A 19,944-nucleotide genomic window follows, 5' to 3' on the forward strand; every position below is an offset into this window, starting at 1 on the left:
TCAAGTCAAACTCATGTTCGACTCGAACATAAAGCCCATCCCTACTAAAGGCCCATATTGTGAGCAGCTTATGAGCTATACGCCACCAATTATGGTTAATTTTTTATTATGTTTTGCAGACTTGACACCAAACTGATGAAGTCAAGTTTGAATTCACATCAATTCCTTACACAATTTATAAAAAAATACAGGGAGCTCACTTGTCTGTGGCAAGTCAAACATAAAGACTATTGCAATAAAAACAAAAGGATAATAGCAGCAATTGAGCAACTGGTGGAATTAGCAAAAACTGTGTACCCCAGAGCAACCTACAGCTTTATCAAGACAAAAATTGGGGGCCTCAGAAGCATGTACAACAGGAAAGAAGATAGATGAATCCAAAACATATGGAGCAGCAGATGAAGATGTCTATGTTCCCAAGCTATGGTATTTTAACAGCCTCCATTTTTTAAAGGATCAAACGGTATCACACAGATCTCTCTCTACACTACCCCCTCCATCAGCTGAGGCCATCGATACTGAGCCTCATCCTACACAGGATGAAGAGGAGGAGGAGATCAGCTTGACCCAGGTATAGCATTATTTAAAAGCTTGGCTAATATATATATATGTTGTTAATTAGATGCTAGTATGCCTTTAATTATAATTAGTTGTCTTAAAAAGTGAGTTCCATATCAATAGACAAGTAGTGGCCAAAAGGGATTTGGACAAGAATGAGAAATGCTGGAGTCATATTGATAGTCTTTAATAATTGGACACATTCCAAATTAAAAAAGTAATGAGCTGAAAAGTGTTTGTGAATGATGACCAAAAATTAAAATGATGTTGATTTTTCACACACAGGAAATTTTGAGCCAAGAAGAGGCTGGGCCCAGCAGCCAGACAACGGAGTGCAGAATCCCTCCCCTGCATACTCCCAAAAAATGGGCCAGGAAGAGCCACCACCTGGATGAGGCCACAGCTGACTTCCTAACTAGGGCTACTTCTGTAATCACCACAGCACCCGAGAGTGTCTGAAGGGTTTGGCTGTTTTACAGCTAATAAGCTATGCAAAATTGACCCAGATCAAAGTGAGCTATGTGAGGATATCATCATCCAGCTCCTCAGCAAGGCCAGGAAATGTGAGCTAACCACCAAATCACATGTGTGTAATTTGGACCACACACCTTTACCTCCTCCACAACAAGCCTACCCACCTCAGCAAGCCTACCCACCTCAGCAAACCTACCCACCCCAGCAAGCCCACCCACCTCAGCAGCATGGTGGTCAGTGGCAAAATCAGCCCCAGGATGCACAACAAGGCCAGTGGTCTGGGGAGTTTAGCGGCTACTAATTTAGTATGTTGTATTTTTTGATTTGAGTATGATTTAATAGGCTATATTTTTTTATTTTTCGGTGTATCATTTGCTCTTTTGGCTTATAATTTTAAATTTAAAAATTGTGATGACAGAGAATATGTCTAATAATTTAAGAATTTTATTTATGTTGTAAATGCACAATAAACAAAATGGCCAAAAAAAATATTTTTTTTTATTGATATCATTAGAACACAAATCCTATGTAAAATATGTTTGTTAGTACTTATTCAGTATCACCAGCAAATCATATATATTATTAACCCATTAAATATGAGAGAATGTGCTCTGCATTTAGAAAATTCAGAATATGACATGTCAAAAATGTGCTATCTACATTACGAGCGCTAGTTTTGCAAGACTAACCTCTTCATGCTGGTCCTTGCTCCCGAGCATGCGTGTTTGTACTTTGGACTAAAGTCCGATGGTTTTGTGTACACACGTTTGGACTTTGCTCCATCTGACTTATGTTGTCAAAAAGTTTATCCGTTCGCACAGCCAACAAAAGTCAGATGAAAACCGCTAAAGTTTGTCCGATGCAGCGTACACACGGTCGGATGTTGCTCCAAAACAGCTACCGGTAATTTGTTGTCAAAAATTCTGATCGTGTGTACGGGCCTTAAGTCAAGATTTTTAAAGTCCTAACCAGACATATGGACATTGCAAAAGTAAGCAGTAGAAATAACACCCGTGGTGTAGGCGGGTGTTATTAAAGCTAATATAACAGTTAGAGCAGAAAAAGGAAAAACAATTCCCAAAAAGGACAAAAGAAAGAAAAAACAAAAATAAATTGTCTCTTGAGTTGGATATTAGCGTACCAACAAAAAGGCCAAACTAACCTAAAAAAAAGGAGAAAAAAAACAAGAAAAAATACAGTAACAATTGTAGACCTGAGATTCAGTGGTGTCTCAGGAGCCCTGGGCCAGTGCCAGAGGACATGTGGGAAGATATGGAGACTCCACAAGATGACGAGACAGACGATTCCGTCTCACTCTCCAACCGAACTAGATGTGATCAAACGTAACTTCAAAAACGGGGCTGTAGCTCAAAGTAAATAGTCAACTCTTGTGTAGGTATAAGAACGTTAATATAACCAATACAGTTAACAGATGGTGAAATTATGAAAACGGTGATAAAATAAATTAGTGAAATGGTTCCATGGAGCTATCAATGCAATGGCATAGCCGAACTAAGAGCCTGGAGGTCGACCATGGTGGCATCAGGTGAGGAATCTATTGTAACCAGAGCGTTGAGGTGTAGAACGTTGAGAAATAGTGGAGGCTTTCTTTCTTGTGCCCTTGGCAGGGGTCCCAGAGCCTAAATTGTGCAGAGGAGGCCCATGGAGTAGAGGGTGGTGGGAGTAGATCATCTGCTGGGAGAGGTGGAAGGCCCAGGCCTTTGAGGAATGCTTCACCTTCATGCAGGTCTCACAGCACATTCTGTGTTTCATCCTTCACGACACTCAGGCAGAATGAGAAACCTCAATAATAAGGAATTTTGTGGAACTGTAGATGTGCAGTGATGGGATGTAGATTGTGTCTTTTTGCCAAGGTGATAGGGGGAAAATCGCTGAAAATCAGAATTTTATCTTCCTTGTATTTTGTGTGGGCATGGTTGCGTGTCACTAGGGTGAGGGCCTCCTTGCTATCATAGTAGTGGAATCGCACCACTATATCTCTTGGCCTGACCAGGAGGGGTTGTTTGGAATGAGTACTCAGCCATAAGGACTTGGTCATTTGGAGAAATTGAGACCGGGGATGCAGGCCTAGTCAGGAATCGCTCCATGGTAGTAGTAGGCAGTAGCACGTTATAGGACCGGGCATATGGCTTTTGATAGCCAATCTTCACCATGGGCTGCCCAGAGGGATCAAGGTCTGATTGAACTCACCCCCAAAGCTGAATGAGGCTTGCGTTGCTGAGAAGGGGTCACGGAGAGTGGAATGGGACCAGAGCTCATTTACATTGCGTCCCCCATCTTGAAAAGCCGCACATGCGCCTGCCCTAAGCTATTCTGACAAACATCCTTTATATACGTATCACTATTCTGATGTTTAAGAAATATCAATTTAATTCATGTGTGAAAGACCATGCAAGATGTGTTTACAGCACCAACATCATATTGGAGAAGGTTATTGGGGAACTGGAGAAAGTGCAGGGAAGAGCAAACAAACTGATAAGAGTCATGGAGGAGCTCAGCTATGAGGAAAGATCAGAGGAACTGCATTTATTCTCTGAGAAGAGGAGGTTAAAGGGAGATATGGTCAACATGTACAAATACATGTGTGGTCCATATAGTGAACTTGTTGTTGAGGTCATCATAGAGGACAAGGGGGGCACTCTTTACGTCTAGAGGAAAAGAGATTGAATCTCCAAATAGACTCCATCAAAAGCTGGTTCTGGCCATTTCAGTGGATTGCTTTAAGAAAAAAATCCTGGATTCTTTCCTAAATGTAATATAACTGGATAATAACAGTTATAGGTAAAATTGATTCAGGCAATATCCGGGGGGGATCAGGAAGGACATTTTTCACCTGCTGGAGCAAATTGGTTAATGCTTTGCTGTTTTGTTTTTTGTTTTCTTGCCTTTCTCTAGATAAACTGTGGGTATAGGATTGTGTGCATAGAATTATAAGATTTTTTTTTTCCACATTTTTTTTTTTCCTTTTTATTGGTTGAACTAGATTGACGTTTGTCTTTTTTCAACTAGACTAACTATGTAACTATATATCAACATTCTACACAATGGGCAATCCATAAACTTTTATATTATCTTATGATAAATATTTGTCTTGGCCTGATGGCATGTAAATACAATTCATTAAATACTGTTGGGAATGTGTGCTTAATTAATGAAGCCATCAATCATGCAAGATATTATGAACACGCTAAAGGAGGCTTTTCTGTGATTGTCAAATGAATTGTTTTGACGTGCCATTGGCAAATTCTTTACTTACCAGGTGGATTATTAATAAATGTATTATATTTATGGATTGATCTCCATAGATACAAAGGTCTCTATGACTGGCATGGCTGCATATGTGCCTTGCAGTGACCGTGCACTGACTTTACCATAGGTCTAAATGTGTGCGGGGAAATAGGCCTGTGACAGACCCAATGGGGACAGAGGCTTTTAAAGGGAAAAGCTGCTTACCCACTGATTATGGCCCATGGAGAGAGCGGATCATTCTCCTATGATGGACAACCACGTGATAAATGGTGAGAGTGAGGCTTGGATTAATTCTCGGAATAATTGCAATAAAACATCCCTTCTGGAGTGGATGGAAAGGTGTAATATTAATCTTGTACAAGTTAATGGTCAGCGGGAATATGGTGGCCCTCCTGCAGACTGGGTTGCAGAGGCTCCTTCACTTGGGACATAAATATTTATTAACAATATACCTCAAGGCAGCTATAAAGATAAATTAATTTCTCTTTTTCAAAGTGCTGGAACATTGTATGAGTTTTTCTCATAGACTGTTGTAGGCTGTTGCCAGATGGTCTAAGGTGGGGTGGGGTGAGATGGGATCATTGTTTTTTATGTGTTTATTGTTAACTAGGTCTCTTCCATTGTATAAAAGACACACAGAAAACCTGGAGCGCTGCAAGTCTAGGGGCCAAGTAAAGTGACTCTGATTAATGGTAGCCAAATTGGTGGATCAGATTCAGTGCAGCCAGCTCAGCATGGGAAAAATGCAAAACAGTAAAAAAAAAAAATCAAAGTGCAGCGCTCTGAAAGAGTGATCCAATATAATCCAAAATGGTGCTGTGTGCATAAATAATGTTTACTAACGTTTAAGTGAGCGATGCTATTTATTCCATAAATTTGATAAATTGTAACATTAACATAACATAACTTTGTTACTTTTTATCAAACGTATGGAATAAACAGCATTGCTCACTTAAACGTTAGTAACCATTACTTGTGCACACAACACCATTTTGGATTATATTGGATCACTCTTTCAGAGTGCTGAACTTTGATTTTCTCTCCCACTTCGCCCCTCCTAGGTGTGCATTCTCATTGTTAAATTGAGTTACCTATTGTTTCTGTCTGTTTGATCATCTGTTGGAGATGTGATTAATATTGTGACCACTTTACCTTGTTACTGAACCATTATAGGATGTTTATGCTTATGATAATGAGTAATGTGCTTTGTATCCATGGTAATGGTCTGGGTGGGCACTGAGTCACCTAGGTGGCTAGGTTTTTAATTAGCTTAATGTTTATGTTTATGTTGTCCCTTCCTTAGCTAGGTTTAATATATCCTGTTTAAAGTTTGCATTGTTAGGGTAATGTGTTACTACCTGATCTTCTGTGCTATAAATTCTGTGTGAGTTTTCAATAAAGTGAATTCCAGTTTACATCTAAGCTAGTCGCCTAGTCTTGTACTCAGCTACATAACCTGGTTCCTGGGTCCAGACTGGAGGGTGCTATGTCTTGACGGAGGCACCAAAGCTGGGTGCTGGATGGTTCTTTCACAAGGCCAAAATATGTTTCAAGTTTTGGATAGAGGGGTGAAGGGATAGTAGTTGTGTTGGGGTTTATTTGCTGATTGTCCTTGTTTAGTGGATTTCCCTTCACTTACCGAACAGTTGACATTAAAGATGTGAATGTAGTACTAATCCCGTAGGAGCTGCTGGATTGAATAGGTCCCTTGTTCATTACCTCGACCAACTCAAGAGCCTCAGACACACTAGGTTGAATGTATAAAAATGCAATAGCACAGACAATTGCTGAAAATAGCACTTGGCACTCAGCAGTAGTAGCTTGTCAAAGAAGCAATCTCTAGGCAGGCTAGTAAAGGAAAACATGGTATATTATCACTTAAGAAGTGTTGGTGCACTTATCTGTCATCCTAACCTACCAGCATACTGTATAGGGTGGTAAAATTGCAACATATATAACACAGATGTAGTGTCCAGGGGCAGGTGCAGTGTGGATGTGATATATTTAATGTCTTGCCTCTAATTAATTAGTTTCTGCTAGCAGTTCGAATGATGGGCATTGAGCCCCCTCACTAGTCCCTGTGAGCTGTGAGCTTTTCTAAAAAATAGGGCACCCTCAGAAATGCTTCTGGAATCCAGTGGTAGGAAGCAGCTGGTGAGCAGACATTCTGGTCCCTCTACGGCAAAGGCTCTTCCTAAACCTCCGCTTGATCTCCCCCCCCCATGGGTCAGCCTTTCTACAGTTTGTCAGTGCCTGCAGGTGTGCGCTCCCCAAGTCTGTGTAGCCAAGTGTGTTGTTTATGGCCAGTTCAGTAAAAGCTGCCTTGCCATGCCCTCTGCTCCTCAGTGCATCACGTGAACTGTAGTGTACATAGACTGTAAGCTCTAATGAGCAGGACCCTCTGATTCCTACTGTATTAACTCCTTCTTGACCAGCCACTTCAGTTGTACTGGTTGGCTCCCCTGGGCGAATCAACGTAACTGTACGTCAGTTTGCCTTTTGACCACTAGGGGGCACATGGTTGTGCACGTGCCCAGCTGTCGTGATGACCGCCGGGCAGCCGCGATCACTCCACACTAAGACAGAATGGAGATCTGCCAATGTAAACAGACAGGGGTGAGGAGAGCGATCTGTTGTTCATACTAAGTATAAACAACGATTGCTGTCCTCACCCCGTCAGTCCCCTCCCCCTACAGTTAGAATCACTCCCTAGGGAACACAATTAACCCCTTGATTGCCCATTAGTGTTAACCTCTTCCCTGCCAGTGACATTAACACAGTAATCAGTGCATTTTTATAGCACTGATAACTGTATAAATTGCAATGGTCCCAAAAATATGTCAAAAGTGCAGTCCTGATAAAAATCGCTGATCACTGCCATTACTAGTAAAAAAAATAATAAAAATGCCATAAATCTTTCCCCTATTTTGTAGACGATATAACTTTTGCGCAAACCAATCAATATACGCTTATTGTGAATTTTCTTACCAAAATATGTAGAAGAATACATATCGGCCTAAACTGAGGAAAAAATTAGCTTTTTTTAAAAAAAAATGGGGATATTTATTATAGCAAAAAGTACAAAATATTGTGTTTTTTTTTTTTCAAAATTGTGGCTCTATATTTGTTTATAGAGCAAAAATTATAAAAAAGTCGAGATGATCAAATACCACCAAAAGAAAGCTCTTTTTGTGGGAAAAAAAAGAACGTCAATTTTGTTTGAGTACACTGTCGCACGGCTGCGCAATTGTCAGTTAAAGCGGAGCAGTGCCGTATCGCAAAAAATGGCCTGGTCATTGAGCAGCCAAATCTTCTGGGGCTGAATTGGTTAAAGTGTATTGTATTTGTACTGTCTACCCTCAAGTTTTATAGTGCTGCGTAAACTGTTGGCGCTATATAAATCCTGCAGAATGATAATAATAGTCCACTGGTCCCATTGTATAGCTGCAGTCTAAAACTACAACTACCATGATTCATAATGCTCTTCCATAACATTGGTAAATTACAAGTCTCCTGCTAGGTGGCAATGGGTTCCAGGTTCCGAGACATTGGTAAATTACGAGTCTACTTAGTGTGTTCCAAGACATTGGCAAATTACTGGTCAGCCGATAGGTGGCAGTGGATTCCACGACATTAGTAAATTATTAGTCTGCTGATATGTGACAGTGAGTTCCATAACATCATAGTTACATAGTTAGTTAGGTTGAATAAAGTCCATCCTGAGTGAGTGTCTACAATTGTCCCTATCCCTAGGTGAGAGTGCTACCCACTACACCACTACACCAGAATGATTAGTCTGCTGATAGGTGGCAGTGGCTTCCATGACATTGGTAAATTACAATTCTACTGATAGATGTAACTGGGCTCCATGACATTGGTAAATTACCATTCTACTGATAGGTGGCAGTGGCTTCCATGACATTGGTAAATTACAATTCTACTGATAGATGTAATTGGGTTCCATGACTTTGGTAAATTACCATTCTACTGATAGGTGGCAGCGGGTTCCATGACATTGGGAAATATGTCAGAATCAGTCTTTTGGAACATGGTGGCCTTACATTGCAGTTTCTCTATGAACAAGGCAGCCTCACCGTATGAAAATCTCTCTAGTAACAGACAAGTCTTGGCAATCTCACTCACATTGCTTTTCCCCTGAACAAATTACAACGGCTTTTGTAGTAACATAGCAAACCCATTTAGCATGGCAGTAGTCCCTAGGGTTTGTTTCCTATAAAAACTCACATGTTCAAAGTGGCAGCAGGCTCTTGTAGAAGTCTCTTGTTTCTGGTAGCATGACAGTTCTCTCTGATTGTATAACTGCACTCTTATATTATAGTAGTGCTCTCATGTAACACAACAGCACTCTGATTGTACAATATATCTGTTTGGTAACACAACAGCACTCTGATGGTACACTATGAATCTCTTGTAACACAATGATTTTTTCTGCTAACACTTCAGATCTTACTGGTGGCAACTGAAGCTTTTTTGGTCAGGATGGAATGGAGAATGTTTAAGATAACCTCTGATAAGGACACTTTTCACCCTAATGCATTTATCATGGAGAATACCTTTAATAGGATTATGGAGGGTTGTGTAAACAGAGATTTCCCCACTATAAATACAGGGCAAGGAGAAATTCCACCGTTCAATCATTCAACTAAATGACAAACACTCTATAGAAATGAAACCTCTTAAAGCTAATTCCATTGTCAATATTTGCATATTGAATTTGTAGGTATTTGCTAATCTTTGGTTTAGTTTATATTGTGCAAATAGCGTATCAGTAGGTATAAAAGCCTGTTGGAACTATTTCACTAAATCTGATCTACAGTAAATGGCTCTATACCAGGATTATAGGGTTGATACCTGCACTATAGAAACAGTGCAAGAAGAAATTCCACCCTTCATCAATCCAGCTAATTGACAGTTGTGTTATATTTGTAGGTCAGCAAGACTATTGTAAGAGACATGTACCATATCTGCTATTTTGTATGATATACACATCCTTATAGATATCTATGGGTAGATCTGTAAGGCGAACTTAAGAAATATCAGGGATGTCAAAACGGTTGTTCAGTTGTTCCATGTGTTAAGTAGATACGACACGGGTTTGGTCTGAATTTAAGTTTGGACTGAACTCAGAAGCAAGTTGAGTGTCATTATGTGCTGGGGAGAAGGGTAAGTAGTGGGCAACAACATACACTATATAAAAGTATTAGGACGTCTGCCTTTATACGCACATGAAATTTAATGGCATCCCAGTCTTATTCTGTAGGGTTCAATGTTCAGTTGGTCCACCTTTTGCAGCTATAACAGCTTCAACTCTTTTGGGAAGGCTGCCCACAAGCTTTAGGAGTGTGCCTTTGGGAATGTTTGACCATTCTTCCAGAAGCGCACTTGTGAGGTTAGGCACTGCTCTTGGACGAGAAGGCCTGGCTCTCATTCATCCCAAAGGTGTTCTATCGGGTGGAGGTCAGGACTCTGTGTAGGCCAGTCAAGTTCCTCCACTTCAAACTCTCTCATCCATGTCTTTGTGGACCTTGCTTTGTTCACTGGTCCAAATCATTTGGTGGAGGGGGAGTTGTGGTGTGGGGTTGTTTTTCAGGGGTTGGGCTTGGCCTCTTAGTTCCAGCGAAGGGAACTCTTAAGGCGTCAGCATACAAAGAAATGTTGGACAATTTCATGCTCCCAACTTTGTGGGAACAGTTTGGGGATGGCCCCTTTCTGTTCCAACACGACTGCTCACCACCAGGGCACAAAGCAAGGTCCATAAAGATTTAGGGTGGAGGAACTTGACAGTCCTTACCTCGATAGAAACGCTTTGGGATGAATTAGAGAAAAGACTGCGAGCCAGGCCTTCCCTTCAACATCAGTGCCCGACCTCACAATTGCACTTCTGGAAGAATGGTCAAACATTCCCATAGACACATTCCTAAACCTTGTGGACAGCCTTCCCAGAAGAGTCAAAGCTGTTGTAGCTGTAAAGGGTGGGCCAACTCAATATGGAACCCTACAGACTAAGACTTGAATGCCATTAAAGTTCATGTGTGTAAAGGCAGGTGTCCCAATACTTTTGACAATATAGTGTATTTAGATATCTATACACAAATTAGCGGCGAGCCTCACAAACTCCTGTATAGTCCATATAGTCCATACGACATTGTCTGTTGGGTTCCCATACACCGCTTCTGTAAATAAGTTCCAAAAGAAGAAAGGGATGGACCACAGAAATACTGTATCTTGATCTTCCTGATAGTTTCTGTTTATTCCTTAATATTAGGGATGAACATGAGTTTGGTTCATTAGGTTGCAAGCTGTCACTCCCACCTAATCAGCGTACAGTCAGTCGCAGCCAGGACATTCTTTTGTGATATGGCACTGCGTTACTTTAACTGATAATTCATGCAACGCTGTATCCAAATAAAATGATGTCCTTTTTTTCCCCCATAAATAGAGCTTTCTTTTGGTGGTATTTGATCATCCCTGTGTTTTTTATTTTTTTATTTATAAACAAAAAAAGTTGGACAATTTTGAAAAATAAAAATAAAAAATTATTTACCTTCTGCTATAAAACATATCCAATAAAAAAGTTGAAAAAATCTAATTTCTTCACAAATTTCTTCATAAATTTAGGATACATAATGTATTCTGCTACATATTTTTGGTAAAAAAATCCCACTAAGCGTATACTTATTGATTTGCGCAAAAGTTTTAGAGTCTACAAACTATGGGATATTTTTATTTATTTATTTTACTAGTAATGGCAGAAATCAGTGACTTATAGCGGGACTGCAATATTATATCGGACATTCTGACACTAACTGGCACCTTTGAAACTTTTTGGGGACCAGCGACACAGTGATCAGTGCTAAAAATAAAGACTGCACTAGTGATACTGGCTGGGAAGGGGTTAATCAGGGACGATCAAAGGGTTAACTATTTGCCTAGCCAGTGTTTTACTACAGTGTGAAAGGTGCTTTTACTGGGGAAGGGGTGACATTTATTCCCTGCTTTGCAGGAACACAAAAGCCATGCCTACCCTCCTTTCATAACGGCGATCTGCCTTGTTTGCATAGGTTGCAGTTACGTGTCTCTGCCTGATGATTGTCAGGTGCCGAATGACATCAAATACACTATATGCGCTGATCGGCTTCTGCTGTGTGTAATCACAGAGGGCGTGAGCTGCCGGTGGCACACATACATGCCCCTTACCCGGAATTGTCGGAGTGCATATATATATATATATATATATATATATATATATATATATATATATATATATATATATATCAGTATACTGTATATACACATATATATATATATATATATATATATATATATATATATATATATATATATATATATATATATATATATATATATATGATCCAGCACACAGGTGCCGCCCTGTAGCAGTAAAACTGCTATAGGAAGGACTTAAAGTAGCTAATATGGCCACATGACCATATTTGGGTAATGACAGTCCAAATATGATCATGTAGTCATATTGGGTCAAGGATGTCATAAGCATCCCAACCCCTTTGTTTCATGTGGTGGAATGCTCTGACTGCGGCTGATTGGGCGTTGATTTAGCTTAAACTTATGTTTAAACCAAACCAGTGCACATCTCGTCACCCACTCCTTTACCTTTTCCCCAGCACATATTAATATTTCTTCTCTCTAACCACTGTAAGTCTTGCGAGTTTCTCATGAAATGTTCATTGTATCTTCTTTAGACCAGTGTTTCTAAACCAGAGTGCCATCTGGGTTCCCGGGGTACCGCTAGCACAGAACCCAGTTTTCTCTGGTTTAGCATCATGAGTTGCCATGGTGCAGGTGGGCCATCTGCCAGCCCCAAAACATCCAGTGACACTCTAGGGCCAGGACGAATGGTGTCATTGGCCTCTATGGTGATGGAGGCCAGCTCACTGGAACATGGCAATTTATGACTTTGATGCAGGGCCTCCTGCATCCTTCACCCTTTTGCACTGTGCTGGAGCCAAACATTTATGCTATGATGTGAAGAGGGGACTGTATGATTGAAAGGCTCTATTCTGGATGGGTTTGAGGGCTATGTGATAGGAGACTGTGTGTTGATGGCATTCTACTGTTCTCGGGAGGAATTGATGTTATGGGGAACTCTGATGTGATAAAAATTGCCAGCACAAAATGGATCTTTAGATTGAGTCCAAATGATTTTTTATTGAAGAATGATCATACCACAAACAGAAGAATGCAACATTTTAGAGCCGCGAATGACCCCTCCATCAGGGATGTAATGGGGGAGGATATATAGGGAGGCTGATGTGATGGGGTGCTCTTATGTAGAGGGGGCCTCTGATGTGATGGGGGCCTATGGTGTGAAGGGGTGACTCTCACGTGAAGAAGGGACTCTGAAATGATGGTGGGACCTCCTACATGATGGGAGACCTCTGATGTGATGGGGCAACTTCTGATGTGAAGAGGACTTCTGATGTAATTTCATCAAGGTGATGGTATACATTGTCCCAGTCTCAGGTTTCCCATAAGTAACATTTCGATTTTTTTTTTTTTTTTACAATTTAGACTGAAGTGCCTCAAGATTTTTAATACCTTTTCGGGTGCCCTCCTAATCCCTATCTGATTGCTGGACAAATAATCCCTATCTAAATGCTCATTTATACTCACCTTAAGCTATGGTCATGCATTGCCACAACCCCAAGTCTTCCCTTCTATTTACTTTCTGCTTGGGTTCTTTATTGTCTTCATTATGTAGACTTCCTTTTGGATATCCAGGGGTTGGGTCCTCTCATGATCCAGAAGAGGACTGACATCACCAAAGGTGGGCAGTCGGGGACCAGCAATCTGGTTTTGCAGTGCCCCAGAGCCGGCAGTGGCAAGAATTGGTGAGTGTATCTGTAACAAAGGGAGAGGGAGAGTGGAGTTAGGGTTAAAAATATTTTAGACCAGAGCTACTAGACTGAAAATGTATCTATTTGGGATGTATCTAGTTACCTATGCTGATTTATTTGACTTATGATGCAATCCATTCCATGTAAGGATCAGAACAATTTTCACTTTCGTTTTTCTCACACCGGGACACAATAACTCTATAGGAAATTTCATCCACTAGAGAGTATTTCCTAATAAATATTTGTAGATTTTGTTTCTACATCATGTTTGTTAAGTCTTTTGTTTAGCTGGATTATGCAAATAAGCCAATCATTTATCAGTATATATAGAGGCATGTTGGAGCTATTGTGCTACACCTGATTGATTCAGATTTCGATTGCATATGTCGGTGAGTACATGATCAGGTACTATTTGAATTATATTTATATGATTCTATTTGTATGTACTGTAGCTGCAACACAAAATAATTCCTGCGGCCTGTTTCTATTTTCTAACCATTGAAACATGCACTCCAACATGGGTAGGTTTCCAAATAGTGACAAGAGTAGATCATGCTCTGTTGGAAGCCTGTGTGATGGGGTTACAAAGCAAGAGCAATGAGTGCTGTCACCCTTAATAAGAAGTGTTTCAACAAAGACCTTCATGGCAGGGTCATCAGGGGTTGTTTTACTGAAAACTACTGATTTGAGAAGATTAAAAATAACTTTTAAAATGATATTAAAATCGTGAACTTTTTTTAATAATATTTTAGTAATTGGGTTTACATTTACTGTTATATGTTTTCAGTTTATTGATTTTTTTAGGTGGTTGAGTTAGTTTGAATTTGGCTTAAAGTCAACATATACTTTGCCCAATTTGATCTTGTTGAAGCTTACACAAGGACCAAAGCTGTAGAAATTTGTGGTGAGGCCCCATAGCAAAACCATTAAAGTAGCCCACAGTAACCTCAATCTGGAAGACTATTCCTCTAGTGATACAACATACTAACTGTTATTATAGCAGTTGTATAGAGCAGCAATTCCAAACCAAGGTTTCTCGAGAGATTGCTGAGGTTTTCTTGAGCTGATTGACCTTCCATCTGTTTTTGCATGTATAGTTCCAGGTCCAAATCCACCATGTCCAATGTCATTTGGCAGAATCAGCAGTATAATACCAATGAACTTTTTTAGCCGTTGGTAAGTGTGTCATTCTGACCACCAATGTAACGAGCATTCTTCTCACTGACCACCAATGTAAGGGGAATCCTTCCCACTGATCACCAATGTGAGGTACATTCTTCACACTGATCACCAATGTAAAGGGCATTTTTCCCACTGATCGCCCATGTAAGGAACATTCTTCAACTGATCACCAGTGTAAGGGATATTCTTCCCGATGATCACCAATATAAGGGGCATTACTCCCAAAGATCACCAATGTAGAGGGCATTCTTCCCCCTGATCACCATAGTAAGGTATATTCTTCTCAATGATCACCAACTTAAGGGGCATTCATCCCAATGAAAACCAATGTAAGGGGCATTCTCCGCACTGATCACCAATGTAATGCTGCGTACACACGACCGGACTTTTCGACAGCAAATGTCCGACGGAACGAATCCGCCAGACAATTCGATCATGTGTAGGCTTCATCGGACCTTTGCTGTCTAAAAATCAGACGGACTTTAGAAATGGAACATGTTTCAAATTTTTCCACCTGAACCAGTTCCTATTGAGAAATCCGTTCGTGTGTATGCTAGTCCGACGGACAAAAACCGACGTTAGGGCAGCTATTGGCTACTGGTTATGAACTTCCTTATTCTAGTCCGGACGTACGTCATCACGTTCGATTCCGTCGGACTCTGGTGTGATTTTGTGTGTCCAAGTCCGTTCGTTTGTAAAGTCCGTAGGAACTCTGCCGAAAGTCCATCTTGAAGACCGTCGGACCTAGTCTGCCGCAAAGTCCGGTCGTGTGTATGTGGCATTAGAGGCATTCTTCCCAATGATCTGTAGCTGAACCAATGTAACTATAGCAAATTTGCTGTACCTAAACTTTATCTTTAAGCCCTTGATATAAGTCCTAGGTTACAGATATAACCCTAACAGATGGTACTCATGCCTGGTGATATTCAGGCATCTGGCACTGTGCCATAAAAGGCAAGATAATGAGACCCATACTCTACTGCAACAAAAGCATCAAGTATTTCAATTTGTCTGCGGTGGGTGAACAGTATGGCAGAGGAGCAAACAGAATGTGATTGTAAGCACCAGGGGAGCAATTGTCTGCTCTAGATGTCCTAGAGCCATGTTAAATGTCTTAGCGTAACCCTAGATATCCTAGGGTAGTCTTAGATGTCCTAGAGTAGTCCTAGATGCCCTAGAGCAGTATAATAGCTTATATACAGTTACTATTACCTCAAATGTTTTTTTCTTCCATCCAGTCCAGCTGTATTTGGAATATGTCAATCTTGAAGATTCTTGGACTACTCTTGCTTCATGTGGCTTTAGTGACTCCAGGTGTTCAGATATGCCAAGACCCTGATGAGAATGCCTACTCAATCATCACATGTGGAGCTCCTGGGAAGGATGGTCTACCAGGCATGAATGGAATAAATGGATCGAAAGGGGAAAAGGGTGAACCTGGTAAAAATAGACACAATTTTAATACAATTAAAGACGTGTAGCCCAAGCCAGACCCCAATCCAGCAGGTGGATTCTGGGGGTTAGTGAACCTCCAGAATCCCTGGAAGTAGTACACCAATGCAGGACCCTGTATCCCATGTGACAAATTCAATCAAGAAGAGCTGATGTCAAAAGTACAGGAAGAACCTTTAGAATTGGTGTTACTGGTTACTGATCCCCTTTGCAGGCTGTGAAGTAAGAAGAATGTAAGTACCTTTCTTAGTAATGTAGGTTTATTGTCCTCAGGGATTCTGGTCATCTCTGCCAGCATTAAAATAACCCTATATGCCTGACACAGTCTTCCTCAGTTAGAAAAACATTCATAGCTCTTTGTAGTTAAAAAAATAATAAAAAATAGTTTAACCTCTTTGGATCTTTGGACCTGTCTAATAAATTGAAAGTCTGAAGTGGTTCAGTTTTGCTCAGCAGGCTCTGGGCTTCTGTCTAAAATTGATTTGGACTTCTATGGAGTTTCCAGATCACTTTTATAAACATAGAATGCATAAGGTCCCTCATTTATGGTTAACCAAACTGCTGAGCTGTGAAGGCATTTACAGAGTTACCTATCGATAAATTTGAGTTTGGTCATTTTTTGCCCTTTCGAAGGTGTGCAGTTTTTAGGCTTGACATGTTTAGCATCCATTTAGCCAACGCTACCTCATCTTTTATTTTATTTTGAATTAAATTGCCTTTGTGTTCATTAAAATAAAGGTTTGTGTATTAGATTGTTGAGGGGGCCCTGCTTAACTTGAAAAATTATATCTGATGGGAGGTCCACTTTTGTTCTTTATATGTATTCAATAATTAGGTCTGCCTGGAACACCGGGGAAAACTGGACAAACTGGACCAAGAGGAGAACAGGGGCCAGCAGGACCAAAGGGAGAAAGAGGAGACAGAGGAGCTTCAGGTAATCTCTGGACTGTAAATTTCCTGCCAATTCAAAAATGAAATCCATGGTACATAGGTATAGAAGTCTTCATTGGCAGAAAACAGGAATAACCGCTTTCAATCCTTGGATTTCAGTTATTTTAAACATTGTGGCTCAGCATCACATCTTCACATTAATTATTGCAGTCTGCATGCAAATGCAGTCTGCCTAGGAACATCCACTCCTCCAGACTGACATCCATCCTTCAAATCATTTTGATATTTGCATACCTCCCAATAGGGATGGCCGAACGGTTCGCCCGGCGGTCGTTTCGCGGCGAATTTCGGCTGTTCGCCGTCCGCCCGATCGGCGGACTTCCGTGTTTACTGTGTAAAAGAACTTTGACCTATGATGACACATCCATCATGGGGTACAGGACAGCCAATTGAGACATTACAGCACATGGACACTTGGACATTCCCCCTAACTTATAAATAGACCTGATCCGGCGGCCATTTTACATTCTTTCTTCTGTCACTATAGGGAGAGGTTGCTGTGTGGAGCAGGGAGAGATTGCAGTGACCCAAATCGCTAGCTATTTGGTACACAAAAGTTCTTTTCAGGACTGGTATAGGTGTTAGGTGTAGTTCAGGATAGAGGTTTGAGGCACTGCTGTGCTACTGATTTTTGCAGCAGCCTGGCTTTTGTCAGTGTAGAGAGAGGGACAGGACGCTGTTTGCTGCAGGGACAGTCAGTTTAATCATTAGCTGTTACTATAAGGTCCACAAAAGTGCTATTCAAGTTATTGTTCCAGCAGCCTCTGTTTTGTCAGTTTAAATAGGGACAGGCAGGAAGCTGTGTGTGAGGCAGTGAGGGACAGTCAGTTTAATCAGTAGCTGTTACTATTAGGTCCACAAAGGTTCTTTTCAGGACTGGTATGGTAATAGACTTGTACACGTATAATATTCTTTCTTCCAAATATAGAAAGAATATTATACTTGACTGCTGCCCTTCTGCTGCAGTAGTCCTTTATCAGTATAGGGACTGAGGTACAGTCTGCTAATCATTCACAACCTACTTGTTCCACAAAGGTCCTTATAAGGACTGGTAAGGTAGAGGGTACTACAGTACATAGGGTTGAGTGAGGTACAGTCTGCTATTCCTTAAGGACTGGTATAGGTCCACAATATATAGGGTTGAGGTGCACTACTGCTGACTGCTGCCCTACTGCTGCAGTAGTCCTTTATCAGTATAGGGACCGAGGTACAGTCTGATAATCATTCACAACCTACTTGTTCCACAAAGGTCCTTATAAGGACTGGTAAGGTCTAGGGTACTACAGTACATAGGGTTAAGTGAGGTACAGTCTGCTATTCCTTAAGGACTGGTATAGGTCCACAATACATAGGGTTGAGGTGCACTACTGCTGACTGCTGCCCTACTGCTGCAGTAGTCCTATATCAGTATAGGGACTGAGGTACAGTCTGCTAATCATTCACAACCTACTTGTTCCACAAAGGTCCTTATAAGGACTGGTAAGGTATAGGGTACTACAGTACATAGGGTTGAGTGAGGTACAGTCTGCTATTCCTTAAGGACTGGTATAGGTCCACAATACATAGGGTTGAGGTGCACTACTGCTGACTGCTGCCCTTCTGCTGCAGTAGTCCTTTATCAGTATAGGGACTGAGGTACAGTCTGCTAATCATTCACAACCTACTTGTTCCACAAAGGTCCTTATAAGGACTGGTAAGGTATAGGGTACTACAGTACATAGGGTTGAGTGAGGTACAGTCTGCTATTCCTTAAGGACTGGTATAGGTCCACAATACATAGGGTTGAGGTGCACTACTGCTGACTGCTGCCCTACTGCTGCAGTAGTTCTTTATCAGTATAGGGACTGAGGTACAGTCTGCTAATCATTCACAACCTACTTGTTCCACAAAGGTCCTTATAAGGACTGGTAAGGTATAGGGTACTACAGTACATAGGGTTGAGTGAGGTACATTCTGCTATTCCTTAAGGACTGGTATAGGTCCACAATACATAGGGTTGAGGTGCACTACTGCTGACTGCTGCCCTTCTGCTGCAGCAGTCCTTTATCAGTATAGGGACTGAGGTACAGTCTGCTAATCATTCACAACCTACTTGTTCCAAAAAGATCCTTATAAGGACTGGTAATGTATAGGGTACTACAGTACATAGGGTTGAGTGAGGTACAGTCTGCTATTCCTTAAGGACTGGTATAGGTCCACAATACATAGGGTTGAGGTGCACTACTGCTGACTGCTGCCCTACTGCTGCAGTAGTCCTTTATCAGTATAGGGACTGAGGTACAGTCTGCTAATCATTCACAACCTACTTGTTCCACAAAGGTCCTTATAAGGACTGGTAAGGTATAGGGTACTACTGTACATAGGGTTGAGTGAGGTACAGTCTGCTATTCCTTAAGGACTGGTATAGGTCCACAATACATAGGGTTGAGGTGCACTACTGCTGACCGCTGCCCTATACTGCAGCAGTCCTTCATCGGTATAGGGACTGAGAGTTTTGTCACAGGGTCATTTAAAAAATGACAGGCAGAGGAAGAGGCAGGCCCATCCGCAGGGGTGGTAGGGGTAGGGCAGGAGCAACAGGCTTGAGCCAAAGTGGGAAGTTGCAGAAGATGCGTTCATTTACTTTAAAGGACGCACCAGACTTGGTTGAGTGGCTCACTCAGCCTTACTCTTCTGCACCCTCCTCATCCTCTCGATCTGCACCCTCTTCTTCACTCTCTGCTATGTGCACCCCCAAAGACCCTACCATCAACACCACCACCACCACATACCTTCCGCTTGAGTCACAGGAATTATTTTCCGATCCATATCAAGACATTTCTGATGCGCAGCCACTCTTGGTATTGGATCAGGAAGAGGAGGTAGCAACAACCGCCACTCAGCAGTCTGACGACAGTACCCAGATCAGCCCAAGGAGGAGGTTGGTCCCCGGTGTTGCTGCCTACTCCGAGATCTCTACTTATAGCGGTGGGGAAGGTGACGTCGATGATGACGTGTCTAGTGATGTCACGTGGGTGCCCACAAGAGAGGAAGAGGAGGGGAGTTCAGAGGGAGATATGGACCAGCAGATAGGGAGGAGAAGCAGGAATAACTTACATTCCACAGGAGGGACAAAACAGACTGCAAATGTATCAGGAGCGAGTCATCGACCATGTACGGT

At 41.4% G+C, this 19,944-nt stretch overlaps 1 protein-coding gene across 3 annotated transcripts in view; it reads left to right on the forward strand.

Moving 5' to 3' along the window:
* The window catches only part of LOC143958164 (uncharacterized), a 309,265-nt gene that overhangs the window by 260,436 nt on the left and 28,885 nt on the right, over positions 1-19,944 (forward strand). Inside the window, exons 1-3 of one of the 3 annotated variants that reach the window (XM_077467622.1) lie at positions 13,405-13,604; positions 15,620-15,821; positions 16,669-16,767. In XM_077467622.1, coding sequence (XP_077323748.1) covers positions 15,638-15,821; positions 16,669-16,767 — 283 coding nt within the window. In that variant the 5' untranslated portion in view covers positions 13,405-13,604; positions 15,620-15,637. Of the gene's footprint in view, positions 1-13,404; positions 13,605-15,619; positions 15,822-16,668; positions 16,768-19,944 lie in introns of those variants that run through there. The other 2 variants (XM_077467620.1, XM_077467621.1) reach the window with 2 other exon arrangements.

This window comes from Lithobates pipiens, unplaced genomic scaffold (assembly GCF_037356315.1).
Source record: "Lithobates pipiens isolate NorthernLeopardFrog02 unplaced genomic scaffold, aLitPip1_a1.2 Scaffold_59, whole genome shotgun sequence".
NCBI classification, from domain to species: domain Eukaryota; kingdom Metazoa; phylum Chordata; class Amphibia; order Anura; family Ranidae; genus Lithobates; species Lithobates pipiens.